At 44.9% G+C, this 22,398-nt stretch overlaps 1 protein-coding gene across 5 annotated transcripts in view; it reads left to right on the top strand.

The window, feature by feature from the left end:
• Positions 1 to 22,398, top strand: part of Pbx1 (PBX homeobox 1) — a 310,806-nt gene that overhangs the window by 65,995 nt on the left and 222,413 nt on the right. Inside the window, exon 1 of one of the 5 annotated variants that reach the window (XM_027417094.2) lies at positions 21,841 to 22,059. The exons of the other annotated variants lie outside the window; for them this stretch is intronic. Coding sequence (XP_027272895.1) covers positions 22,020 to 22,059 — 40 coding nt within the window. The 5' untranslated portion in view covers positions 21,841 to 22,019. Of the gene's footprint in view, positions 1 to 21,840; positions 22,060 to 22,398 lie in introns of those variants that run through there. 5 annotated transcript variants of the gene reach the window in all.

The raw sequence follows: 22,398 nt of genomic DNA on the forward strand, positions 1-22,398 counted from the left end.
GAAGCAGTAATACCAATACATTTCCTCTTGAGAGCCTTCCCACCTCCCTGATGAACTTGGGGCATCTCTCCACACAATCTTATTTTTACCCCTTCCATTTCATTCTGAAGTCCAGGACCAGGCCTCTGAATGTACCCAAGCTGGTTCCCTGCTGGGACCACAAATTGGAAGTTAACAACTGGGAATAACAGAAAAGAAGAAAACATGGACACTTCAAGACACCTTTCTGCTCCTGTTTTGATCCAGGTGACTCAGAAAGAATATCCATTGCTTAGGAGTGGGGTGTAGGGGACATAGTCCTGGCCCTGTGTTATACGTCTACCTGATTTATGAATAACTACACTTGGATAAATTTGGAGGGGAAAGCTAAAGAAGTGACTTTGTTTTCCAAAGTATTCTTAAAATTCTGTTCTAAAATACTTTATTACAGGTATCTTTTACATCACACCCATCTTCGAGTCTCGTCTTCTAAGTTGACTGTAAAGCAGTGTACAAAGTAACATCCCAGAGCACGCTTTTGGGGTAGAGTGAAGGACAGAGAACCTGCAGCTTTTCGGTCCTCTCACTTTGTTCTGGGCTCAAATGCTCTCTCTGTTCAGGCCTTTGACAGTCACCTTGACGGTCCCTAATGGCAGCAGGGAACATTTAATCCAGCTGTGAAATAATAAATGAGCTGTGGAATCCCCACCAGAACCTGGAATCCTGGCTCTCTGCACCTGGCCGGTCTGCACTCCCTGGGAGCCCTCCCGTTCCCTCTCATTACAGCTGAGCTTTCTGAACCTTTTAAGAACTGAATTGATGGGATGTGGAATTTGATAGCCGATAAATTGAGGATATTGGTAAATTTAACAACTCTATTAGAAGATAGCATTGCCAAGATCAGCCCTGCTGTTTGCTTGTGTTTGTGAGTGTATCAGTGGAGGTCCTTTATATATGTATCTTGCCGTTTCCCTATCTATCTGGATATATATGATATGTGGGGTGCTATAAAATTTTTAGTGCCTGAGTTTGGGTTGACCGCCTTATTACTCACGAGTGAGCTATACAGGTCTTCCTTAACAAGTGGCAATAAAGGCTTTACAACACCCCTTGCGCTGTCACATTTTTGTTTAGGCCACATATTGTCTTTTTCTTTTTAAGTCTCCCTTTGCTCATGTCCCTCTCAAGTACCTTTGTTGCCATGGCAACAGTTTCATCCTTTCTTAGGGTGGAGCGGAATGACATACTCACACAAGATCCTCTAAGTCGGTGCCTGTTTGGGCTGACCGCAAATACTCAGGTAGCCAGGGCTGTGGCCCCCAGTTGGGTCATCCCTGGCATTTCTCCCTCTCCTTGATGCCTAAGTTCTGTGTATCAGACTTCTGTGGCTGTCCCTACATTAATCATTCTCCCTGTCTCTGTGAACCAGTCCTCCAAAGAGTGGGAGGTAGCTGCTACCCATGTTCTAGATAGTAGGAAAAATATGTTAGTGTTAATCATTTTGAGTTCAGGTCGGAGGTGTGTGAGCGGTAAGGACATAGCCCATGCTGTGGCCATGGGAGTGGGGAGGGGGGAAGTAATTGTTCTGTACATCAAGGCTTGGTTTGGTTTGCCTGTTAGGCAGGTTCAGAGCCTTCCAAGTACAGGTTTAGGCTCCATCCTTGTATCCCTAGGTTTGCTCCCATGGCAGAATTTCCCTTTCCTCGATGCATGCAATGTCAGTTGGCAAGAGAATCCTCAATCTGGTCTAGTCCACTAGTTATATCTATAGGGAAACTGAGGCCCAAAGTTCACATGGCTCGCTGAGGCCACATGCCATTTTGTCCTGCAAACCAAAACCAGTATCTCCCCGCCTTTGCTGAGACTTCAGCTGTACCACGATTAGTTGTTTCTTTAGAACAGAAATTACTGCCAAGCTAATTTCTTCTTCTGCTTCATCAGCATTTCTGTAAAACATAGATGGAGACTTCGTGAAGGGACTGTTAGGCAAGTTTTGACAGGTGGTGAGGCTGTACCTCCTAAATTTCCAGTACTTTTTCAGCAAGAGGTCAGTAGACTCTTGACAACTCGTTAGTCAAAGGAAGTGGACCTGGGAATCTGTTATCGCAGCCATTTTGATTGGGGTGCTTATAGATAAGACTACATATTTTTATGTATTTTTCTGTGGGCAATATTGTGACTGCTTCTTTTATGAAAGGCAGTATGAATGAATGTCAAAACCCACAGGTGATGCATGAAACATTATCAATCAATGCACATTTTCAGAAAAGTGACTAAAAATAATGTAAATTTTTGTTTTAGGCTTTGCCAAAATCACTGAGGAAGCTAGTGCTTGTGACCAATGATTGTAGGGCCTACACTAGTGAATTTAGATCCAAGAGCACACTGGTGCTGACAGAGACAGAGTGGGTGCTTCATTCTTGGATGGCTTGAAAGAGAGTTCTGAACATGTTTTTCTTTTCTGAGTTTACTAAATCCGAGTGGGAGATTTTCTGTGGATGAGGAATATGACATTTGAGGAGATGTACATGTCCTCACTTGGTCTTTTCCACTCTGCAGTCCTGGTTTCTAGATGGGCTGCCTGCAGCCATAAGCAATTTGCTATCCATACCGTCAACCCAGAAAATGGAAACTGTATGCTCTTGTCTCTTTTCTGTTACCCAAATACAAAGACAAGAGAAAGCTACTGTCCACTGGGTTCCCATCAAGCAGGTGGAATGAAATAATATATGTAAAGGACGTAGAATGACCCTGGCAAGGGTTGTTATTCCCACTTGACAGATGGGGAAACAAAACCTTAGAGATATTAAATGAGTTGCTCAATCTCCTGTGACTAGTAAGTGACATTCAGGCGTCTCTGATCTCATAGTCCATACTCTTTCCTGTGAGTCACATTGCCTCACTAGGTACTGGGCAATTATTCTCTTGTGCAATCTTTGGATCTTTGCTTTGATAATGGGCTTAATCATTCTTCTACGACTCATATTAAAATGAGAGTGACGTGTATTTGGCATCATCACGGGAAAGTCACAGTTGGCAAGACTCTAAAGCCACCTTTATCAGCTCCAACAGCTTTCCTAGTAGTTCCATGTCCCTGACAGAGTAGATTATGAAATAGCAGCACATGGGCTGTGTCAGGGCTCTGAGCATCTAGCAGAAATTGTAGCTGTGGGGTAGGAGGGTGAAAGAGGGGGAAGGAATCGAATACCCTTACTATACACAAAGTGGATGGTTCTGTATTTTGTAGGTTGGTGTTTGGTGTTTGTGTGGTGTGTGTGTGTGTGTGTGTGTGTGTGTGTGTGTGTGTGTGTGTGTAAGTGTGAATGAGTTTGTGTTTTCACATGGTTACACATTTGTCCTTGTGAGTGGAAGTCAGAGGACAGCATCACGGTCATTCATCAGTAGTAGTCCATCTTGTTTTTATGAGACCAGCCTTTCACTGGCCTGGAGTTCTTCAAGTCTGGCTGGTCATCAAGCCTCAGGGATCCATCTGTTTCTGCCTCCTCACATCTGGGATTACAAGCATGTGTCACCATACCCAGATTTTTTACATAGGTTTTGTGGATGGAACTCAGATTCTGCAGTCAGCCAAGCAAGCAGCTCACTTAGCCCAATGAGTACAACTCTCCTCTCCTCCTCCTCTCCCCTTCCCTCCCTTCCTCTCCCCTCTCCTCTCCCTTCTCCTCTTCTCCCTTGTCCTCCCCTCTGTCCTTTTTTTCCCTTCCCTCCCTTCCCCTCCTCTCCCCTTCCCTCCTCTCCTCTGCTCTCCTTTTCCTTCCTCTTTAGATACCTTTTAAAAAGGTTCAATCTGGCTAGGATGCTAAAAGAAAGTTCAGGTTAAAATAAAATAGTATCATAAATGTAGGCAGATGAACAATTTTTTTCAGTATTCAATTTTTTTTTTTTAGAACAAGCAATGGTGTTTAGACAAAAACACCACAGAGATAACAAGAAAACAAAACTCCCAGATTCAACTAATGAAGGCATTGGTGGCTCCAGAAAAGGCAAAAATATAAAAGAAGAAAGTAAAAGCTGTCACTCTGCTGTGACCCTTTTACAGAGATAAATCACCCACCACAAAGAGTGACATGTCCACTTACTTAATTCATTATTTATTTTAGTTATTGGAGAAGCTCATTGCTGCTTAGCCTCAGGGCATATTTACAAGTGTGATAGGAAAAAGACAGCCCCTGCCATCACTGTTTACAATCTACAATAGATAATATATAAACATGACATATTGTTTTTGTAGTGAGACACTTGCATCCAGATAAACTTTAAACAAACAAGAGCAAAACAACACAGACTTGAAATTAGTAACTTAATAAAGCTTCTATAGCAAACCAATGGGCAAAATACAAATGAAGGAATTGGAAATATGTTTGCTCCACATTTGATCATTTTCATGCATTAAAAAAAAAGAAAGATACCCACTAAAGGACAGTCTGTTGCAGCAGAGTCAGGGACCAGGCCAGCAAAGCTGTGACTTGCTTGTACTAAGAGCCAAGCCTGGGTAACACTCAATAACACCCCTCACCTTCATGGGCCATCAGCCGTAGAGAGGCAAATTAGAGTGGTGGCATAGCCACAAATCACAGGCTGTTGTTGGATTCAGCCTGACCCTTAGCATCATTTTATCTGAGTCCTCCTGGATTTAATGTGATTCCCTTCACACCACCCAGTCATCTCTGGACAAATACAGATACTGTTATTGTTATCGCCATGATTACTCGGCCTGACCTGTGACCTCTGCCTTGAAACCCTGGGACCTTGCCGTGGCTGAAGCATTCTTATCCCTTGCCGCACCTTCCTGACAAGGCTGGACTAGGGTAGACGTTGTCAAGAAGAGGAGCATCACTCTGTGCCCCTACTGTTCTAGCTCCTTCATCTTCATTATGCATCACACTGTTGGTGATGCCACCCATTTTCCTCAAGGGGAAAAAAAAAACATCTCTTGTGATTCCAGTGGTGGAATGTGGGGAAGCTAATCTCTGGGTTAAGAGTAGAGAGAGCAGGAACAGCAGCTCTGGGGCTTGCTCCCAGCATGGCCTTCCTCCTCCTGGATATGGGAAGAGACGGAAAGCCATCCTCACTGATCTTTCCTATAGAGATTTGCATAATCTTTGAAGAAATGTCATATTAACGTAGAACACGCACTCTGTCCACCATGGATTTGACACTGTTTGCATTCTATTTTTTCCTTCTTTCAATCTATGACGTTACCACCCCCCCAAAAAAAATCCTAAAAAACTAACTCAAGACTAAGAGTCTTTATCAAACAACAAACAAGGTGGAATCTGTAGTGTGGACACTTGGAACATGGCATTTGTTGTCTGGAGGGTGTTATCCTCATAAACTCATTAGTGCTTGCTCCAAGCTTGGTGGTAGTAGAAAGAGGAAAAGTGAAGACACCAAAAGATATAATTAGGATGATTCTAGGAATCATCTGGGGAATCATTTAAAGTGTCTTGAATGGCCTACTTGTATGGGGATTAGAAACTGGGAGAGACTTTAAATTCCCCCAATCTGCTAGGATCAAATAATTGACCAGTGATGTATTGTGACTTAAAAATAGTATTTCTAGGGCACTGGGTACATTTTCAATCTAGGATATTGTCATCAAATGAATGTTGCTTTCTCTTCCCTCAGGACTCTCCAGCCTTTGCCTATGAGCATACTCTAAATGGTCCCATCATTTTCTATTGCCAGCATTCATTCCTCTTCAAGGGTCTCTTCATGGGCTGTTTCTTGGAGCTGGTAGACCTTGAATGATGTGTAACATCATTCCACCAGGGCAGCTTCCTGTAGATGTCACATAGCCCAAGGGACAGTGGTCCATAGAGCACAAAGTCTGAACAGTCTGCCAGGGTTTGAATCCCAAGTCTTTTCTTCACAGGTGGAGTGATTTGGGCATGGCATTGCTTTAATTTCCTGCATAATCAGACTGTCTGGCATTATCCTTTCCCTTAAGGTCTGCATCATTTTATGGAAACACACAGAAAGCAATTAAGGTAGTACCCAACACTTGTGCAGCTTCATTTCCCATTCCACTGAGGGAAGGCTGTTCTGGGTTGACATTACCCACTTCTGCTCTATCCTGGATCTTAGGTGGATGTGTTTTGTTTTTTGCTTTACTTTTTTCCTTGAAACTGGTTTCCCATGTGAACACGTCACTGATGCCAGCCTTGTCTTCTGCAACGTGCACAGAATAAATCGTTTCTTTTCTCCTCTGGGGGCGGCTCCTATGCTGCTCACTGATAACCCTCCTCTTGGGTTCCTGTGTTAGATCTAGCCAAAGACTCTCAAAGACTGGGCCTGTGTCAGTGACTTTCTTCAGAATTGTGTCCAGTTCCATGCCAGCTCAAGCTGCCCAAGACAATAGGAAGGCTATAGTAATAAAATTCATGGGGAAGAGCTATTGGAAGCCAAATCCACATTTCACTGTTTTAAGGCTCTACAAAGAGAATGTGTCTTGAGTTTGATGGGTGGTTAGAAGTGCCTGAACCAGCATTTTTAGGGCAGTGCTTAAAGTCTGTTATCTTTTGTTTGGTGGATGGTTAGAAGTGTCTGGACCAGCCTTGTAGGGGAGTGCTTAAAGTCTGTTGGCTCTGTCTATTCTCCCAGAATTCTGGTTGAGTTCCATTTCTGGAATATGAATTGCCCAAATTCATTGACTTATGCATGGGTGGACCTAAGCTCCAAAGGGAGGAAGCTTCAGCTCTCTGTATACCAACACCATCCCATGGTGCGCAAGTTTTTTTTTTTTTTTGTTTTTTTTTTTTTTTTTTTTTTTTTTTTTTTTTTTTTTTTTTTGAGACCAGGTTTCACTGTGTATCTTTTTTGCTGTTCTGGCACTCACTCTGTAGACCAGGCTGGCTCACAGAGATCCACCTGCCTCTGCTGCCTGAGTGCTTGGATCAAAGCTGTGTGCCACCACCACCCTGAGAAAAGGTTGTTTTTTTTGTCTAACTAACAGACCTGTGAGAGGTTAGTTATCTCCCTTCTATCTCTGACACCGTCCAGTAGCTCTGTTGAGAGATTGATGCCTCTCATTTATTTCCTAGTTTATCGGGACTTGAAAAGACCCAAGCTTGGGGCTAGGGGTTGCTGCTGGCAGTGTCTTGCTAGGTTCCCTGTAGTATGAAGCATAAGCATGGGCTTCCTCTTGGATTTGTCCACTGGACCCACTGCCCACTGACAGCATTCTATGTGACTAGAGGCCTTGCTGTCGGCCTGTAGAGACAGCAGCCATGGGCTGGCGCAAACTCGCTGGCTGTGTTTACTCCTCTTTCCTTCCCCTTCACGGAGGCAAGAGATGCAGTTTAGAGAAGGTTGAAGTGTGTATGGGGGAAGGGGGGGTATTGTGGAGATGGGGGTGGGGAGAAAAGGAGGAACAACTGTAAAAAATGTTAATTTATTAATCACTGAATATATAGCAGTTCATCTGCAATGCTGTTGCCATGCCAACACCCTGGGAGTTTACTTTCTTAATCCAAGAGAGGAGCTCTCAGTCCCCTGCTCCCCTGCTGTGCCATTTGAATTTGCTGCTGCCACCGCTACCACTGTGGTATCTGTTTTAGAAAATGGGGGTGGGGTGGGGGGAGGGGGATTAGGCTCAACCACCAAAGCAGTCAGATGCAAAGCAGTGAGAGGCCTTTCTCAGCGCGACTTAGTAAAAATGACACAAATTAATATACTCTACTTAAACCAGACCAAGATTAATGGTTCTCTTTCAGTGCAGCTTAGCCCAACTGTCACTCGACAGGCGTTTGTCGGACAAAATCAACACTAATCAACATTTATTCGTCTCTTGCCCTTGGGTCTGAGGAGCGCGAGCGGGCTGCGCCATTCTCCCGCTCGTCTCGCCACGCTTTTCACCCTCCATCCAGCTCCGCCATATATCACCCTTCCTCCGGGTGCCTCTGCTTGTCCGGATCCACAGACTCAGCTATCAGGGTACATTAGAGGCATGATAGATTTTCTGTTTTAATTTACATCTATTATATTACAACATAACAGAATTTTGATTCAGTAGAGACCCATGTCTCCTATAGTCAGACTCCTTGGGAGGCTTTTGCATTAACTTATTAAGGTTTGTTAGGATGCAGCTCCAAATACAGTCTCTCTCTCTCTCTCTCTCTCTCTCTCTCTCTCTCTCTCTCTCTCTCTCTGTGTGTGTGTGTGTGTGTGTGTGTGTGTGTGTGTGTGTCTGGCATGCTCAGTAAAGATGTCTTGATGCACCTTATTCACAAACACAGCTCATTTTCTCTACACTTGGCTTCCTGTGCAGATCACATGAGGCTGACTGAGTTCCTCCCTTACTTTCTGATTGGACTTTGATCAGCCAACAATGGGAGCCGGGAGGGAGCTCCCCCTTCCTGCCTGGCCTAGAGAAATGGCCTCTGCAAACCAGCAGCCCCCCTGCTCCCTTGCTTTAGTTCTGGTCCTCAGCATCTTCTTTTCCTCTTTCTTTCCTCTTTTGATCTCAGTGTACAGTTAGCTTTTATTTATGTTGAAACACATGTCTGTGTGTGTGTGCTGGGGGTGGTGGTGGTGTGTGCAGAGAAGAGGGAGAAAGGGAAGTAAGCTGGGTTAGCCACACAGGATCCTGGCTGAGGGGTGTGCCTGAACAAGGCTCTTCGCTTTCTCCATGGACTTCCTAAATGCTCATTCCAGCTTGGAGCAAGGTGTGTGCAAGCCTTGTTTGCAAGCCTGTGGGATCTGTGTGTTTGTGGCTCCCCTGTAGAGTGTCTGTCTTGCTTATGAAGTTGTATTTTTAAAGTGCATTTTTAATAATGTGTATTTTAATTTAAGATTTGTGTAGCAATGGCTTTGATTTTTTATCCTCTCTTTTGTCCCTTTCTTCAGCATTGTTGCTCTGGGCACCCATCTTATTTCTTAACATAGCATTCTTTGAAGTGTTTGGTAGAATTGCTGGCTTTTGATTGCCAACCAAGGCCCATTCTGCTTTAGCTATCTGGTCACCTGTGGAGAAGTGTAGTAGCCCGCGTTGTTCTTATCTATTAATATCTTTAACCTAGTATTCTTTTCTACATGAGCATTGTGGCTTTGCCAAACACTCAGAAGGACTGTACCTTCTTTCTCAGATTGCCCACTGTACTTCATCCCCTGAGCTCTTAATTTCTCCCACTAAGCTGTTGCTTCTAAAGAGCAGTGAGGTTATCTTGTGGCCAAAAGGCAGAAAACCCTGGGGCTGAGTTGGGGATGTGTGGTTTGTGCATGTTTGTATGTGGCTGCTGAAGTGTGGGATATATTAGGAGGCTAGCTTAGGCCTTCCATTTTGGTTTCTTATTACATAGCAATAAAGTAAATGACGCTTAGTATAACTCTGTACTTAGAGAGCTGTAGCTCAATTTAAGAAACAAAACCCCACCTCCAGGAGTTGCTCAGTATCTCTAGCTTGGGAAACTGACCTCGTTAATTTTAATGAGGGGAAAAATTCTCCAGCTGGGGCTGAGAAGAAATACCAATGAGGTTATCACTTTGGGTGATCTCCCTGCATTCAGTGTGTAATCAGAACGGTGCTTACAGAATTTTCTAGGGTTTAGAAGAGAATGCATCTGCTCTCCAGAGAAGGCTGCTTTCCCCAGGAGGCAAAGCCAGGCTGTATGTCGTCCTTCCTTGCCGAGTCATTTGAGAAGCTAACATTAAAAAGTTGGGTGCAAATAAAACTGAAATGAAAAATGAATCAGTATGTTGCTTTTGTGGGTCTGGCAGGAAGGCCGTGGAGCTGATGATAGCTGAGGCAGTCGGTTAGAAGCGAAGGCCTCCTGAGTTCAAGTGCTCCCGATGCCCTGTGGGACCCGGGCATCTGGCTCTTTATCACCCAAGACAGAAGGTGAATTGAGGGAGTCCCATCATTCAGTAGGCAGCTATTCAGTCTGAACAGCAAGTTGATGGCTTTGACCCTGCTCTTGAGAAGCTGACAGATTGTGACCAAGGAGGTTCAAGATGACTAGCGGACAATTTGGCCCTCACTTATGAGAAGCGTGCTAAACTCCAGTGGCGTTTTGTTGGGCACAACAGAAAGAAACATCACCCTTGAAGGTAGTTGACTATCTCTCCACTTTATCCTTGTCTACTAGACAGCAGAGTCTTGGGAGATCACTGCACACATAGGCTTTTCAGGACTCTGGGACATGTAGACCAACTTTTCTGTCCCCTAAAGTTTGAGCTTGCTGACTCAGGCAACTTTCCCCATCTCTCTGGCATGTCTCTGAACTCAATAGATTTGTGCAGCTCTAAGGTACAAGGTCTCCAAAGGAAGACTTTCTGATGAAATGGGGACATCTTGCTCTAGGTACCATCTAAACATCAGTGGGTTATTCAAGAGGGGGTGTTTGTCCATGAATGTGCATAAGTTCCCTTGAAATTCAGCCCCTTCCTTTGAATGCTATAAGATAGCAGTTAAGGGCACTTGGCTGTGTGTGTATAGGATGGGAATGCTGGTTGCCAAGCAGCAGGGAATGGACATAATCGTGCTGCCTAGCAACAGCGGCAGCGTGGTCACTTGCACAGATTTCTGTGCCTCTTCCTGTTTGATCTGTAGGAAAATGCAGATGGCTTCTGTGGCTTGCTCTTTGCCCTGTCTACTGTGAGATGCAGGAAAAATATAGTAGACAGGGATGTGGGGGGTGTGGGGGGAAGTAAATATTCAAGTGCATGTTTTCATGTGATGAGTTGCCACAGCATCCAAGGCTGAGCGCTGAGTTTCACAAGGCATCCCTTCCTCAGTTTCCGCTTTACTGTGCACTTGCAGATTGACTTCTGAGCCTTAAGATGAATCTTAGAAGTGAGCCTGCAGGTGATAACTTTCATCGAGCCTGGTGGGACTGAACTCTGCAAGTGTGAATATGAAGCAGCCGGTCTCACACACATACACACACACACACACTCCCCTCAAGTGAGAGAGACAAGTGGAGCATGATAGGAACAATGCACCAGGATGAGATCAAGGCTGGTCATCCTAGCTGGTCTGCCCTTTATCGTAGCTCTATCACTTCTCAAATGTGACACCCCTTCTTGAGCTGCCTGCTCACTGCGGAGTCTAAAGAGGCTTGGCCTACAGATGCCTCTTGGGTCAGAGTGTTGAACCTCGTATGTTCTGGTGGTTATATTTATGGAGATTTGGAGGTGCTTGGAACAGAAGGCTGAAGGGAGATATTGTTTGGCAGTGAATGAAAGGGGCCGAGCCTCTCCATTCCTATGTGCCCTTTCATCTCTACAGGGAGTGAGGTGCAGCCAAAGTACAGGCTTGACATTGGAAGGCAGTCTAGCATGTGGCTTTTCCCAAGTGCCTTGTTCCAATTGAGCATCGGTGCTCTTGACTAAGATGGGTGGCAATATCGGCCACATAGAGTAGGTTCAAAGTCACAGGACTTAACATATTTGGCTACAATTTCTGTGATGTGGTGGTTTCTGTCAACCTTCTTCTCCCAGCTTTATAGAGCAGGAACTCTATAGAGGAGAGGTGAGCACTGTAGGCACCCTGATATTACAGACTTTATCCTCCTGGGTTTCTTCTTCCATCATAGCCTTCTGAACAAAGAACTGTCTTTGGTGTGGACTTGGTTCACTGGGTATCAGGGAAACATTTGTTGAGTTTTAGTTGTTTCTTTGGTGTGTCTGTATTTGTACACGGTCAGATATGTGTTTCTATGCATATGGGTGCATGTGAGCATAAATGCACAAACAGACATTGGGTGACTCTCTTCATCCATCTCCACCTTAGTTTTTTGAGTTGTGATCACTCACTGGACCTGGAGCTCACCAGTTCAACATGTCTGGTAGCCACATCTCTCTGCCTTCCAAGTGCTGGGATTTCATGTGTGCCCTGGCGTATTTAGCATTTTACATGTGGGCAGGGTATCAGAACTCCAGTTCTCAGGCTTATATGGGGCAGGCACTTTACTGACTTGAGTTATTTCTCCAGTCTTTCAACGGTTTCTTAGCTGTTTAGTTCCCCCACCCCACCCCTCTCGTCATCTCACAGGTGCTGAAACAATAACTTGTTTGTATTCCTAGAGTTTCTTGTTTTTAAGAGTGGACCAAAGTCTTGTGGTCTGCTGGTAAAAGTGAAGCCCCTGGTAAACCAGAAGGGAGTTGGACAAAGAACCTCTGTGGAGTTGAAGCTTTTTGGATTTTCAAATGATAAGATCAGTGAGAACTCTCTGGATGAGTCAGAGCATGGCCTCTGATGGGTCTACAGGTGTGAAGCACAGCCTCATGCCACTTGTATACTTGTTGTGTTCTAGTAAGAAGAATGACAGATGGCTTCAAGTGGCAGCAGCTCTGACTTCAAACATGGCCTCTCTCACTGAAGTCCACTATGAACCCGTGCTCTTCAGCTTTTCCAGGGAAGACATGGTGTTCTTGATCTAGTTCCCAGAATGAGGCAGGTTTGCAGATTTGCTAGGCCTGGAGAGATGGCTCAGCAGTTAATAGCACTGGCTGCTCTTCCAGAGAATCCATACAGGTTCGATTCTTCACACCCATGTGGTAGGTCACAATCATCCATAATTCCAGTTCCGGTGGATTCGATGCTCTCTTCTGGTCTTCTTGGGCATTAGGCACACAGGTGGTACAGAGATATACATGCAGGCAAAATACTCATGCACATAAGAATAAATCTTAAAAAATAACAAACACAAAAACCAGGCTGGGTGTGGTGGTACACTCCTTTAATCTCAGCACTGCTGAGGCAGAAGCAGGTGGATCTCTGTGAGTTTGAGGCTAGCCTGATCTACGGAGGGCAAGAGCCAGACAGATCCAAGACAGCCAGAGCTAGAAAAACCCGATCTCAAAAAACTAAAAAAGAAAAAGAAAATACAACTCCAAACCAGAATCGTCAGTGTGGTCTACTGGAAAGCTTATTCCTTGCACAATGCAGATAATTGGAAACAGTATGGTGGCACCAGCATGAAAGCCAGGGTTTGCTTAAACACAGGTACAGTGTTCTTTGGGCAAGCAAATGCCAATAGCTTATTTTCTCTATCAGTGGAGGAACATGAACCATCAAAGCTACAACCTCTGAATCACTTCTCGTCGTCTCTGCAGGGAGGGGATGGTCCTGATGGCGTCTGCCTAGCAGCCATTCTGGGGCTTAGACTTGGAGCAGCATGGTTCTAAAATTCTACACCAGCTGTTCCTTCATTCCTGTCCTCTCTTTGGCTCTCACATTCCATGGTCACATGTCACTGCAGACTGGTGATACTGACCTATGTGCTTTACTTGGTGGGGGGTAGGGGGTAGGGGAGAAGAAGAGGAAAAAGAAGAGGAGGAGGAGGATGAGGAGGGATGAGAGGAGACACACAGAGTGTTGTCTTCTTTGCCCATCTGCTTATATTTGAAAAAGCCCAACAGTTCTCACTATGGTACCTCAGAAACTAGACCAGTCCTTGAGAGACCCGCACAGTGTTGAAGGTCTGTCCCAGGCTTGTGCTCTCAGTTGCTTCCCTTAGTCAAGGGCGGAAGTGAGCTGCCTCTTGGCTTTTGCTCCACACAGCTCTTCTGTGGCCGTTCTGAGGCTTGGTTGCCACCAGTTGTGGTTTCATGGCGAAGCCTCAGTTCTGGAATGGCTGGGTGATGTTTCTTCAGTAGTTCACGGGGAGAAAGGAGGACAGCAGATTGATAAGGAGAATCGTTAAGGCGTATGCACTGTTCCTGGTTGTGCCTCCCTCCTGTGCAGTTGAAGAATCCCCTTTTTTGGTTAAAGTCGGGATATAGCAATGGAGGTGGTTTTATTGCCTGGAAACTTCAAGTGTCCAAATGCTGGGAGAGCCTTGGGTGTGCTTGCAGCCTTTCTAAGACAGCTCCCAGGTTGGTTTTGATTTCACGTGGTCAGGATGACTTGCTCATCAACTAACACCAGTCCTTTAAGAAGGCAGAACACTTGATGCATTTTAAACCTTTCATCGTCCCAAATAATCCTGGAAAACTGAGGTCCAGTGGGGTAAGAACCTTGATGAATTATGCAACATGCTTGCTGGTTTGGGGTTCATTCTCTCTTCTTACCTCAACAAAAATCATTGAAGACCTGAGATCTATAGCTCAGTAGGTAGATTGCTTTTGTCTGGCATTCATGGAGACACCTTGGACTCCACCCGCAGTACCACATAAACCCATAAACCATGGTGGTGCAGGCCTAAAGTTCTAGCACTCTGGCACAGGAAATCACAAGAATCAAAAGCTCAGGGCCATCCTCGGCTACATAGGTGCTCAGAGCTAGCTTGGGCTACATGAGAGACACTATCTCAAAAAGACAAAAATAAACTCTCAAACCCCAAATAGCTATATAATGATGAGTAGAATTTTTAAAATTACAAAAAATCATTTGAATATGCAAGCTGTTAATATTCTACTGTCCCATGGAAAGACCCATCACCCATCACCGCATCTGCTCGTTTCCTCTATGCTTGCTTTAGTGGCAATTTCATGTTGTTTCCACCACCGCTTCTCTGATGAGGGAAGCCTGAGAAATTTGTCATGGCCACACTTCAGAACAAGGGGAACCCAGTGCAGACCAAGTCAGCCTTGAGAGACCTGTTACCTACCATAGGTGAATATGTCTGGCCAACAGGTGGTGACTATCAATAGGAAGTAGCATTAACAGCTGTCCAGGTGTGTGCCCCCCATCAAACGGCCTGGCACTTGCCTACTGCATTTCTTCTTGAGAGGGTATCTCAGAATAGGACATCCAGAGCATGCTGTGTCTCTGATTTGCACATCAGAGATTCTGGGATCAGGACTGGAAGCTTTTCCTAGGCAATCTTTGGCAGATACCAAGTGTTTGGTCTGCATTAATTGATCTGATCAGGTACCTGAATCATCATGACTCCAGCAGGGACTTAGTGAAGACAAGCTTTGTACCCCACAAGTTCAGATGTTGCAAGGAAAGGTAACAAACACAAGGTACCCCATGCTTCAGGAGCAAGGTGTCTACTTGTAGAGACAGGATCCACAAGCCCACTGTTCCATGCTTGGGCTGTCAATGTTATGAGGACTCCAAGGCAACAGCCTACCCCTTACTCCTTTCCCAGCCTGGGTGTTTCAGATGAAAAGACAGAGAGGCAGGCATCGGCTGGGATGACGGTGATGTTTTATTTCAAGATAAAGTATGGAAGTCGCTGATTGATGGATTATAAACTGGGAGGTCCAGAATAAAGCTTCATTCTGGGGGCATCAGTATATTTCACGGGGAGCCTCCTGGGCATTAATTTTGCCGTTAATTTTGTTATTAGAGACCTAGCCAAACAAAGGGAGGTGGTGAAGCTTGGGGCTGATTTAACCTTGATGAAACAGTGATTTCACCAAGGATGATGTTCCCCATCTATCTTCATCCATCAAGGCAATGCTGAAATATGCTAATGAAGCCCTGAGATAGGAGCACAGAGCAGTGAAATGGGGCGTTGCTGATGCTCTCTGGACCCCCATGACAGGGTGATGCCACTTACTGTCCACATCTAGTAGAAGATCCCGAGCCATGCTGACATGCTGTTTCGGAGAAAGGAGGACGGGTTGAGGTCTTCCTCACAGATGGGAAAGGCTCAGTTCATAGAGCAGGTTGAAAAGGCTAGCTTTTGGTGAAAGGGCTTTTTTTTCTAGGCAGCCCATCACAGAAGCAAATAGATGGTGTACTGCACATGGGCAAGCAGTTTTATTTGTAAATTCCATCATGTGACCTAGCTTGTGCCAAGTCAAGTTATCTTTTGTCATGCCAGTTTACATTTCTGAGTTGGTTTCCAAAGGAAAAATGAGCTAATACTTGTTTGTGTTTTTAAAGCTACAACCTGTTGGCAAATTACTTTATGCTGAGCAATGAAATTATTTTGTCTAGCTTGAAGTCCCAATCCCATGAAGAAGTGGCATGATAGGATATAATTTACAGATGGGGTTTGAGGACTTTTCATATCTAGAGTCACATAATTGATAGGTGGCATGATAGTGATCTAAGCCCAGGTCCATCAGACCATTAATCCCTGACACAGAGCAGCAGTGGTCCCAGGACTATTACATAGAGGCAACCCTCCGTGACTGTCAGGATTGTCTTTGCCCTACTGTGTGTATGTTGATTGGGTTAGTTCAAGTTGAACCTCAGGCTTCCTTGTCCACTTAGTTTCGAAATACAGGGATCTCTGGGGTCAGAGCAGAGCCCTCTATAGATTCCCAGATGGTATGCCTCCCGTTTGTAGTGCCTTTACTGAGCTGTTTTCTCGTTTTCACACAGTGGATGACAGACATTGGGTGTTTTGTTTCTCTAAGTTAATCTTACAGCCATCACAATAAAATGTCTGTCACTTTAAATTTATTGGTAGATACACTTGTCTCCTCCTTGTTCATTTGCTTCATCCTATGTGGCCACTCAGAGGAAAAGGTAACGAATAAATGAAATTTCATTCTTCTTGATTGGATGGCAATTCAGACCAGCCCATGTGAGGAGCCCTATGTCTATACCTGATAATCCCAGGAGCCTCCATGTTACCTCTAAAGGCGCCTAACCTACTTCCAAGGTGTGGTCCCTGAAATGTGAGGCAGAATATTAGGAACAATACAGTTTCAGTTGGTATTTAGGAAAACAGGCATAAGGATCCCCAAACCTAAAATGTTTGCCACTTGTTTGTTTTGTTCTTTTTTTTTTTTTTTTTTTTTTGTAGAGAAAGGTAGAAGCTAATCTGAGAAAAGGAGCATGGGCACAAAACACTGGAACAGGGTGCTAAGTCACATAGTCTCCCTGAGATAGACTGTGCCACATAAAAAGGCCACATTGGCCTTAAGAGTCTGTTGGCCATTTCTGAAGCAGGCCTGCAGTTGGCTGCTGTTAAAGAGTTAATCACCGTAGACCATGCTTGTTGAGAATGTTGTACTGGTCAGTGCATCTTGCCAAAAGGTAGCATTAGCCACAGCTCAGCCCTGGCCCTGTGTCTGGCAAGTCTATCTCTCAGCTGCCCCTTCCTCTGGTTTCTAGACTAGGAGTTCATGCACAGTAAATCTTTCTCTTAATAAAGCCGTTTTTCAAATCTGACTTTGGACTGGGGACTGCTTTTTCTCCAAATGCAACAGCTGTTAAACATGGCGCCTTGGGCACAGTGTAGATCTCTTTGTTTAGTTTTGGGTTTTGAATATGAGCAGAGACATGAAGGAGCGGGAGGATTCTATCGATTTTTTTCCCCTACCCATGAGGCAGCCAGTGGGTTTGGAAACCAGACTTCCATTCCCGCCAGGCTGCTGGGTTCCCTTAAGGATAAAGCCTATTGTCCCTTAATAACCAGAGCAGGGTGCCCCTCATTCTAGTGAGATAGAATGATGGAGCCTGAGGTGTCAGTCAGCAGAAGTCCAGGCCTAACCTTTGTCCCTGGTCTGTCCTGGACAAGTGGGGAAGGTATTTCTATCCCCTTGCTCTTTCGGCCTTCTGTCAATAGCTCTGTTCCCAGTGTGCAGGGAGCATGCTCCCTGCAGGGGAAAAAGTTCACAAAAGAAATGAATTATGCATATGGATTTCATTTCCTTGATGAATAGGGAATCTGAAGGCCTAGGGAGGAAGGGGGGTTAGGGATAGGGAGTTGAGGCGAGGAATCAAAAAGACTTTGGTGCAAAAGGGGTGGGAGGGAAAAGATGGCAGAAAGACTTGGGACAGAATATTAAGGCCAAAGTCAGCGGCCCTTGGGCATATTCCATGACCCCATTATTCCTCCCTACATATAGGAAGACAGGCTCCACTGCTGCCTTACGTGCAGGTTTGCTCCCTGGAAGACTGGAAGTGGTGGTGCTGACCCACCTGAGTTACACTTTTGGTGTCGTCTCTGCTTTTTCTTGAGGTGGGCAGAATATTGCATTTGGAAGTAGAAGGCCTGACTTTGGGCTCCCTGACACAAAGGCTGCTGGACCTTGCTTGGGCAAGCTGCTTTATCTTTCTCAACCTTGATGGTCTCATCTGTAAACTGGGACTGTGACAACTGCCCTGTAGAAATGTCACAGGGACCAAACAGAAATGCTTTGATAATGAAATCAAAATGGGAATATAAGGTGTTTTAGTTTTTTTCTTATCTGCACCTTCTTTTTGGATAGCCCCTTATTTTTTTATTTATTCATTATTTTTAAAGGGAACTTGTTATTTTTTATTCATTTAAAAAGTGTTGCTATGTGTATGAGTGCTTTGCCTATATATGTATGTGTACCATTTGCATGCTCGCTTAGGAACCATGGAGGTGGCAAGAGGGCCTTGGATCCTCTAGAGCTGGAGTTACTACAAAGAGATGGCTCAGCAGTTAAAAGCACTTGCTGCTCTTCCAGGGGATCGGAATTCCGTTCCCAGAGCCCTTATAGTGTGGGACACAGAAACTGGCGACTCCAGCTCCAAGAGGGATTCAAAACCTTTGACCTCAATAGGCACCCCCACACAGACTCATACACTTGATTCAGTCTGAGGCATTGGCAAACTTGACTACTGGGTCAATAGTTAGTGCATAGCTGGTTTGGTTAGCAGAGGGAAAGTCTGACACCGGCAGCCACTTAAAGCATCCACTGGAAACTACTTCTTAAGAGTCCTTGTGTAGGCTCACTCCCTCTGCTGCTGGTTTCTGAGAACATGTGGATGCATCTAGATAGGAAATGTGGCCAAAATGGCCTCTTGCTGCCCTCTCTTCTCCATGGTTTCTTGCTTCTGTCTGTGCACACGGGTGTAACTAGTTCTCATTTCTCCCAAAGACAGGATCGCTAATCCTGTTTGTGTTGCAGCTAGGCTTTACCTGCTTCCCAAGCTGGCCTAGAGCTCACAGTGTCCCTCATGAATATGGGGTTTTAGGTGTTGGCCACATGTCCAGCTCAGCTTAGGAGTAAGTTTTGACCATTTCAGGAGACCTAAATCCCACCTGAGGGTTGAGTTGCTTGTGCAAGTCCAGCCATAGCCATGTTTAATTTTCTGAACAGCCAATTTCTCATCCTAGTCTTTTCTGTAGAAGGGTCTTCTTTTACACTTCTCCTTTCTTGGAGATTCGAGTGTGCAGTATAATAAATGCCCTTGTGTCTATGGGGTTGCCCTCCCTTCACAGAACTCAGTGTCCCCCGCCCCAATATATTTCCCACTGGGCCCTGGGACAGGTGTGGAGATACCCAGTCTTACCTTCCTGGCGGTGAACTGGTTCTACCTGGGAGGCATCAGGCCTCTGCCTCTGTGACTTCAGTGTTTATACTGGTATTTCATAGATTTTATTCATTTGGCTTTATGGGTAAGAGCCGGCTTTTAAGAACTGTTTGAAAGCCAGTGGTGCAGAGAATAAACTGATACCTAGTATGAATTATTTATTTGTTTATTAAGATTTTCAGGGAGTACCTTTTCTCTCAAAGCTCGGGGCACTATGTATGGAAAACTTGGGATAGCATTTGGCATCATTGGAGAGAAGAGGATGAGGAAAGACTGGAAGGTTAAGAATAGAGTGGTAAACAGGCACAGGGGGAGGTCTCCAGATCACAGAGTTGACACTGAAGCCAAAGGAGGCCAGCTGTGAAGTCCAAGAGGTCTGTGTCAGGACTCCAGCCCTGGCAATAAGCTGCTATGCTAGTTTTCTTTCTTGGCCTCTTCCATGCAATGGAGGTGACCTGGTGACCTATGAAGCCCCCCACCCAGGTATGATATTCTCGGGAGGCCACAGAGCTTTTCTTTGGAGGTGAAGCTGGTCTAGCCCTCCTGCCAAGTTGTTGAGGCAGTAAAAATGGCAATAGAAACTTTTTTTTTCTTTTAAATGTTATACATAAACCTTTCAATAACAAGTATATTTGGTATAGAGTGCTTTTCAACCCTGGCTGCACATTAAAATCACCTGGGGAACTTTTACAAAATACCACCAACGCTTGGGTTTTACCTTGGAACAATGAAATTGGAACCTCTAGGGACTGGTGCTGAGCGTAAGTGTTTGCTCAGAGCAGGCCAGCTTATTGTGTTATGCATCCAGAGTGGGTGAAATACTGCTCAGGGGACCCGGGGAGGGTGATGAGAGGAGGCAAGTTTGAGGATATCTGAAGAAAGAGATTATGACTAGGGGCAGGATAGAGAGTGGGAGAAGTATCCGTGCTTTGGGGTGGTCACCAGGCTGTAGGTTATTTGTGTAATAGCCAGAGTCCGTTTTTCACACAGCAAGGCTGGGAAACTCCAGAAATATTGCAGCTTTCTTTCACTGCATCCTCTCTACCTGGTACCCAGTAGACTGTAAGGGTTTGAAACATGTTTGTTGTGACCCTCATGGATTGGGGGTGGGGGGCTCACACAATAGATATTTACATTACGATTCATAACAGTAGAAAAATTACAGTTATGAAGTAGCTACAAAATAATTTTATGGTTGGGGGTCAGCAGGACATGAGGAACTGTATTAAAGGGTCAAGCATTAGGAAGGTTGAGAACCACTGATTTAGTGTTGACATCATGTCAGGCATGTTCTAGGGTTGGTATATTTGGAGTTTTACAGAGCAGAGGTTTGTGTTTCTGTTTAATTTTAGGGGGCGGGGATGAGCAGGGACCAAGGCCTGGAAGGATGGAATTGTTTGAAAAAAGTCTGCAAACCTATCAGTAGTGGAGACAGCTGGAGACCACTATCTCCCTCTAAATCTCCTTTCTTCACTCACTCTTCTCAGAAGATGGGGGTCTAGTTAGTCAACACCCTCTCTGATGGGAAAGCCTTTGGTTCTTTTCTTTCAGATTCAGATGAGGAAAGAAAGCCACTTAGGCAGAGATTACCTTAGAGAGGGAGTGAGCCTCAGGGCAAACTTGTAATTAGACCTGGGCCAAAAGAAATAAAATCCTGTGAAGAGTTTGGGAAACATGATTTTTGTGACAGTAACTGCCATGCCTTTAGAGTCCTGGATATGTTTCCTTCCTTTTTGTGTGGCAGGCTTAAGTAGAGTCATCACTGTGTTCCTGACAGTCTCTTTGACTCATCTTCAGGTGATGCTAGAATGTTCTAGAATGTGCTAGAATTTGATGTCTATCATGGGCCTTCAGGTCTAATTCAGCCCTGTTATATACCTGCATTCTGTAATCACTCCACTGTGTCTTCTTGAATAAATGAACTCTGTCTCTCTGTTTCTCTGTCTCTCTCTTTCTCTCTCTCTCTCTAGCTCTCTCTATCTCTCCCTCTGTGAGTGAGTGTGTGTGTGTGTGTGTGTGTGTGTGTGTGTGTTTATTTCCCTTAGCAAAGTGTAATATAATCACATTCTCAAGCTTAAAACAAAATTAGTCTTTTAAATGTAGAATGCTCCTAAGGTACTTTTATAAATGGATGGCTTTCCTTCTAGGATTGCCGGGTTTTAGGATGGGAGTACAATTCAAGTGTGTACACTCTATGTAGAGAAGGAAGTAGGCATGGGTAACACTAGGCTGTAAACCTGGAGATTCCTTTAACAAAAGAGACATGGCCCTTAGGTTAACCCTAACTATCTCCCAGCCCGTCCCATTACTCTAATATGTGGAACAAATGGGCAGCTTTCTTGTGGCAGCTATTTATATCTGTGGCTTGGAGTGGTTGCACTTGACCATTGCTTGGTTCAGGCATGAGGACTCTCACGCCACTACTGTGTACTTCCCTCATCCCAACTCCCTGTGACACATCTTATATCCAGCTTTCATTTTGGTTTCTTTTGCCCTGACAACAGAGCAGACTTACTCATCTGCAGCTCAGAGTGGCTACACTATGTCTAGCCTGTGTTTGAGTTGTGACCTCTAACTAGACACCACATATTTTTCCCCTTATGAATTTCCTGCCAGTCATACTACTTCAAAATTAGGAGGGCTTCCCTTTTTCCTCCTAAAGATCATATTGCTACCTTTGCAGGGGAAGTCTGTGGACAAAGAAAACTCTCATACTTGGTTTGAAATTCAGTACTGGTTTTTCTCACCAAGGACTTTCCTGGAAGAAGGATAGAGAAAGAGTTGCAAGATTCTGGGAAGGGGCCTATAGGACCTTGCCCTCGGTGTGGATCTGCACACCAAATGTGAGGTAGCATTATAGAACCCAGTACTGGGTTTCACAATGATGCCAAGAGCATGCTTGGGAGCAATCAGCCTCTTAGGTAAGTAGAAGAAAGGGCAGCTTTATCTTGGCTTCTATGGATAGACTATTTCTATTAGGAGGGAAGGTAGCCATGATTTGGTTTGGAGATAGCCAGTTTATTCCCTCTGCATTATGTGGGGAAGAAGCCATTGCAATCACCATACTTTCCATGCCAGGTAGCCTGCAGTACAGACTGGCTTTGTATCTTGACAACTGGTTATGGGATACCGAACCATGTACACACTGAGGCCTTGCTCAGCAAGAATGTAATGCCTGCTCCCTGAGGTCTAGTACATGATGCTTGAATTTTCTTCCCCAGCCTCCTTTTCTATCCCTACCTCAAACACACACACACACA

This window comes from Cricetulus griseus, chromosome 5 (genome assembly GCF_003668045.3).
Source record: "Cricetulus griseus strain 17A/GY chromosome 5, alternate assembly CriGri-PICRH-1.0, whole genome shotgun sequence".
In the NCBI taxonomy this organism is placed as follows: Eukaryota; Metazoa; Chordata; class Mammalia; order Rodentia; family Cricetidae; genus Cricetulus; species Cricetulus griseus.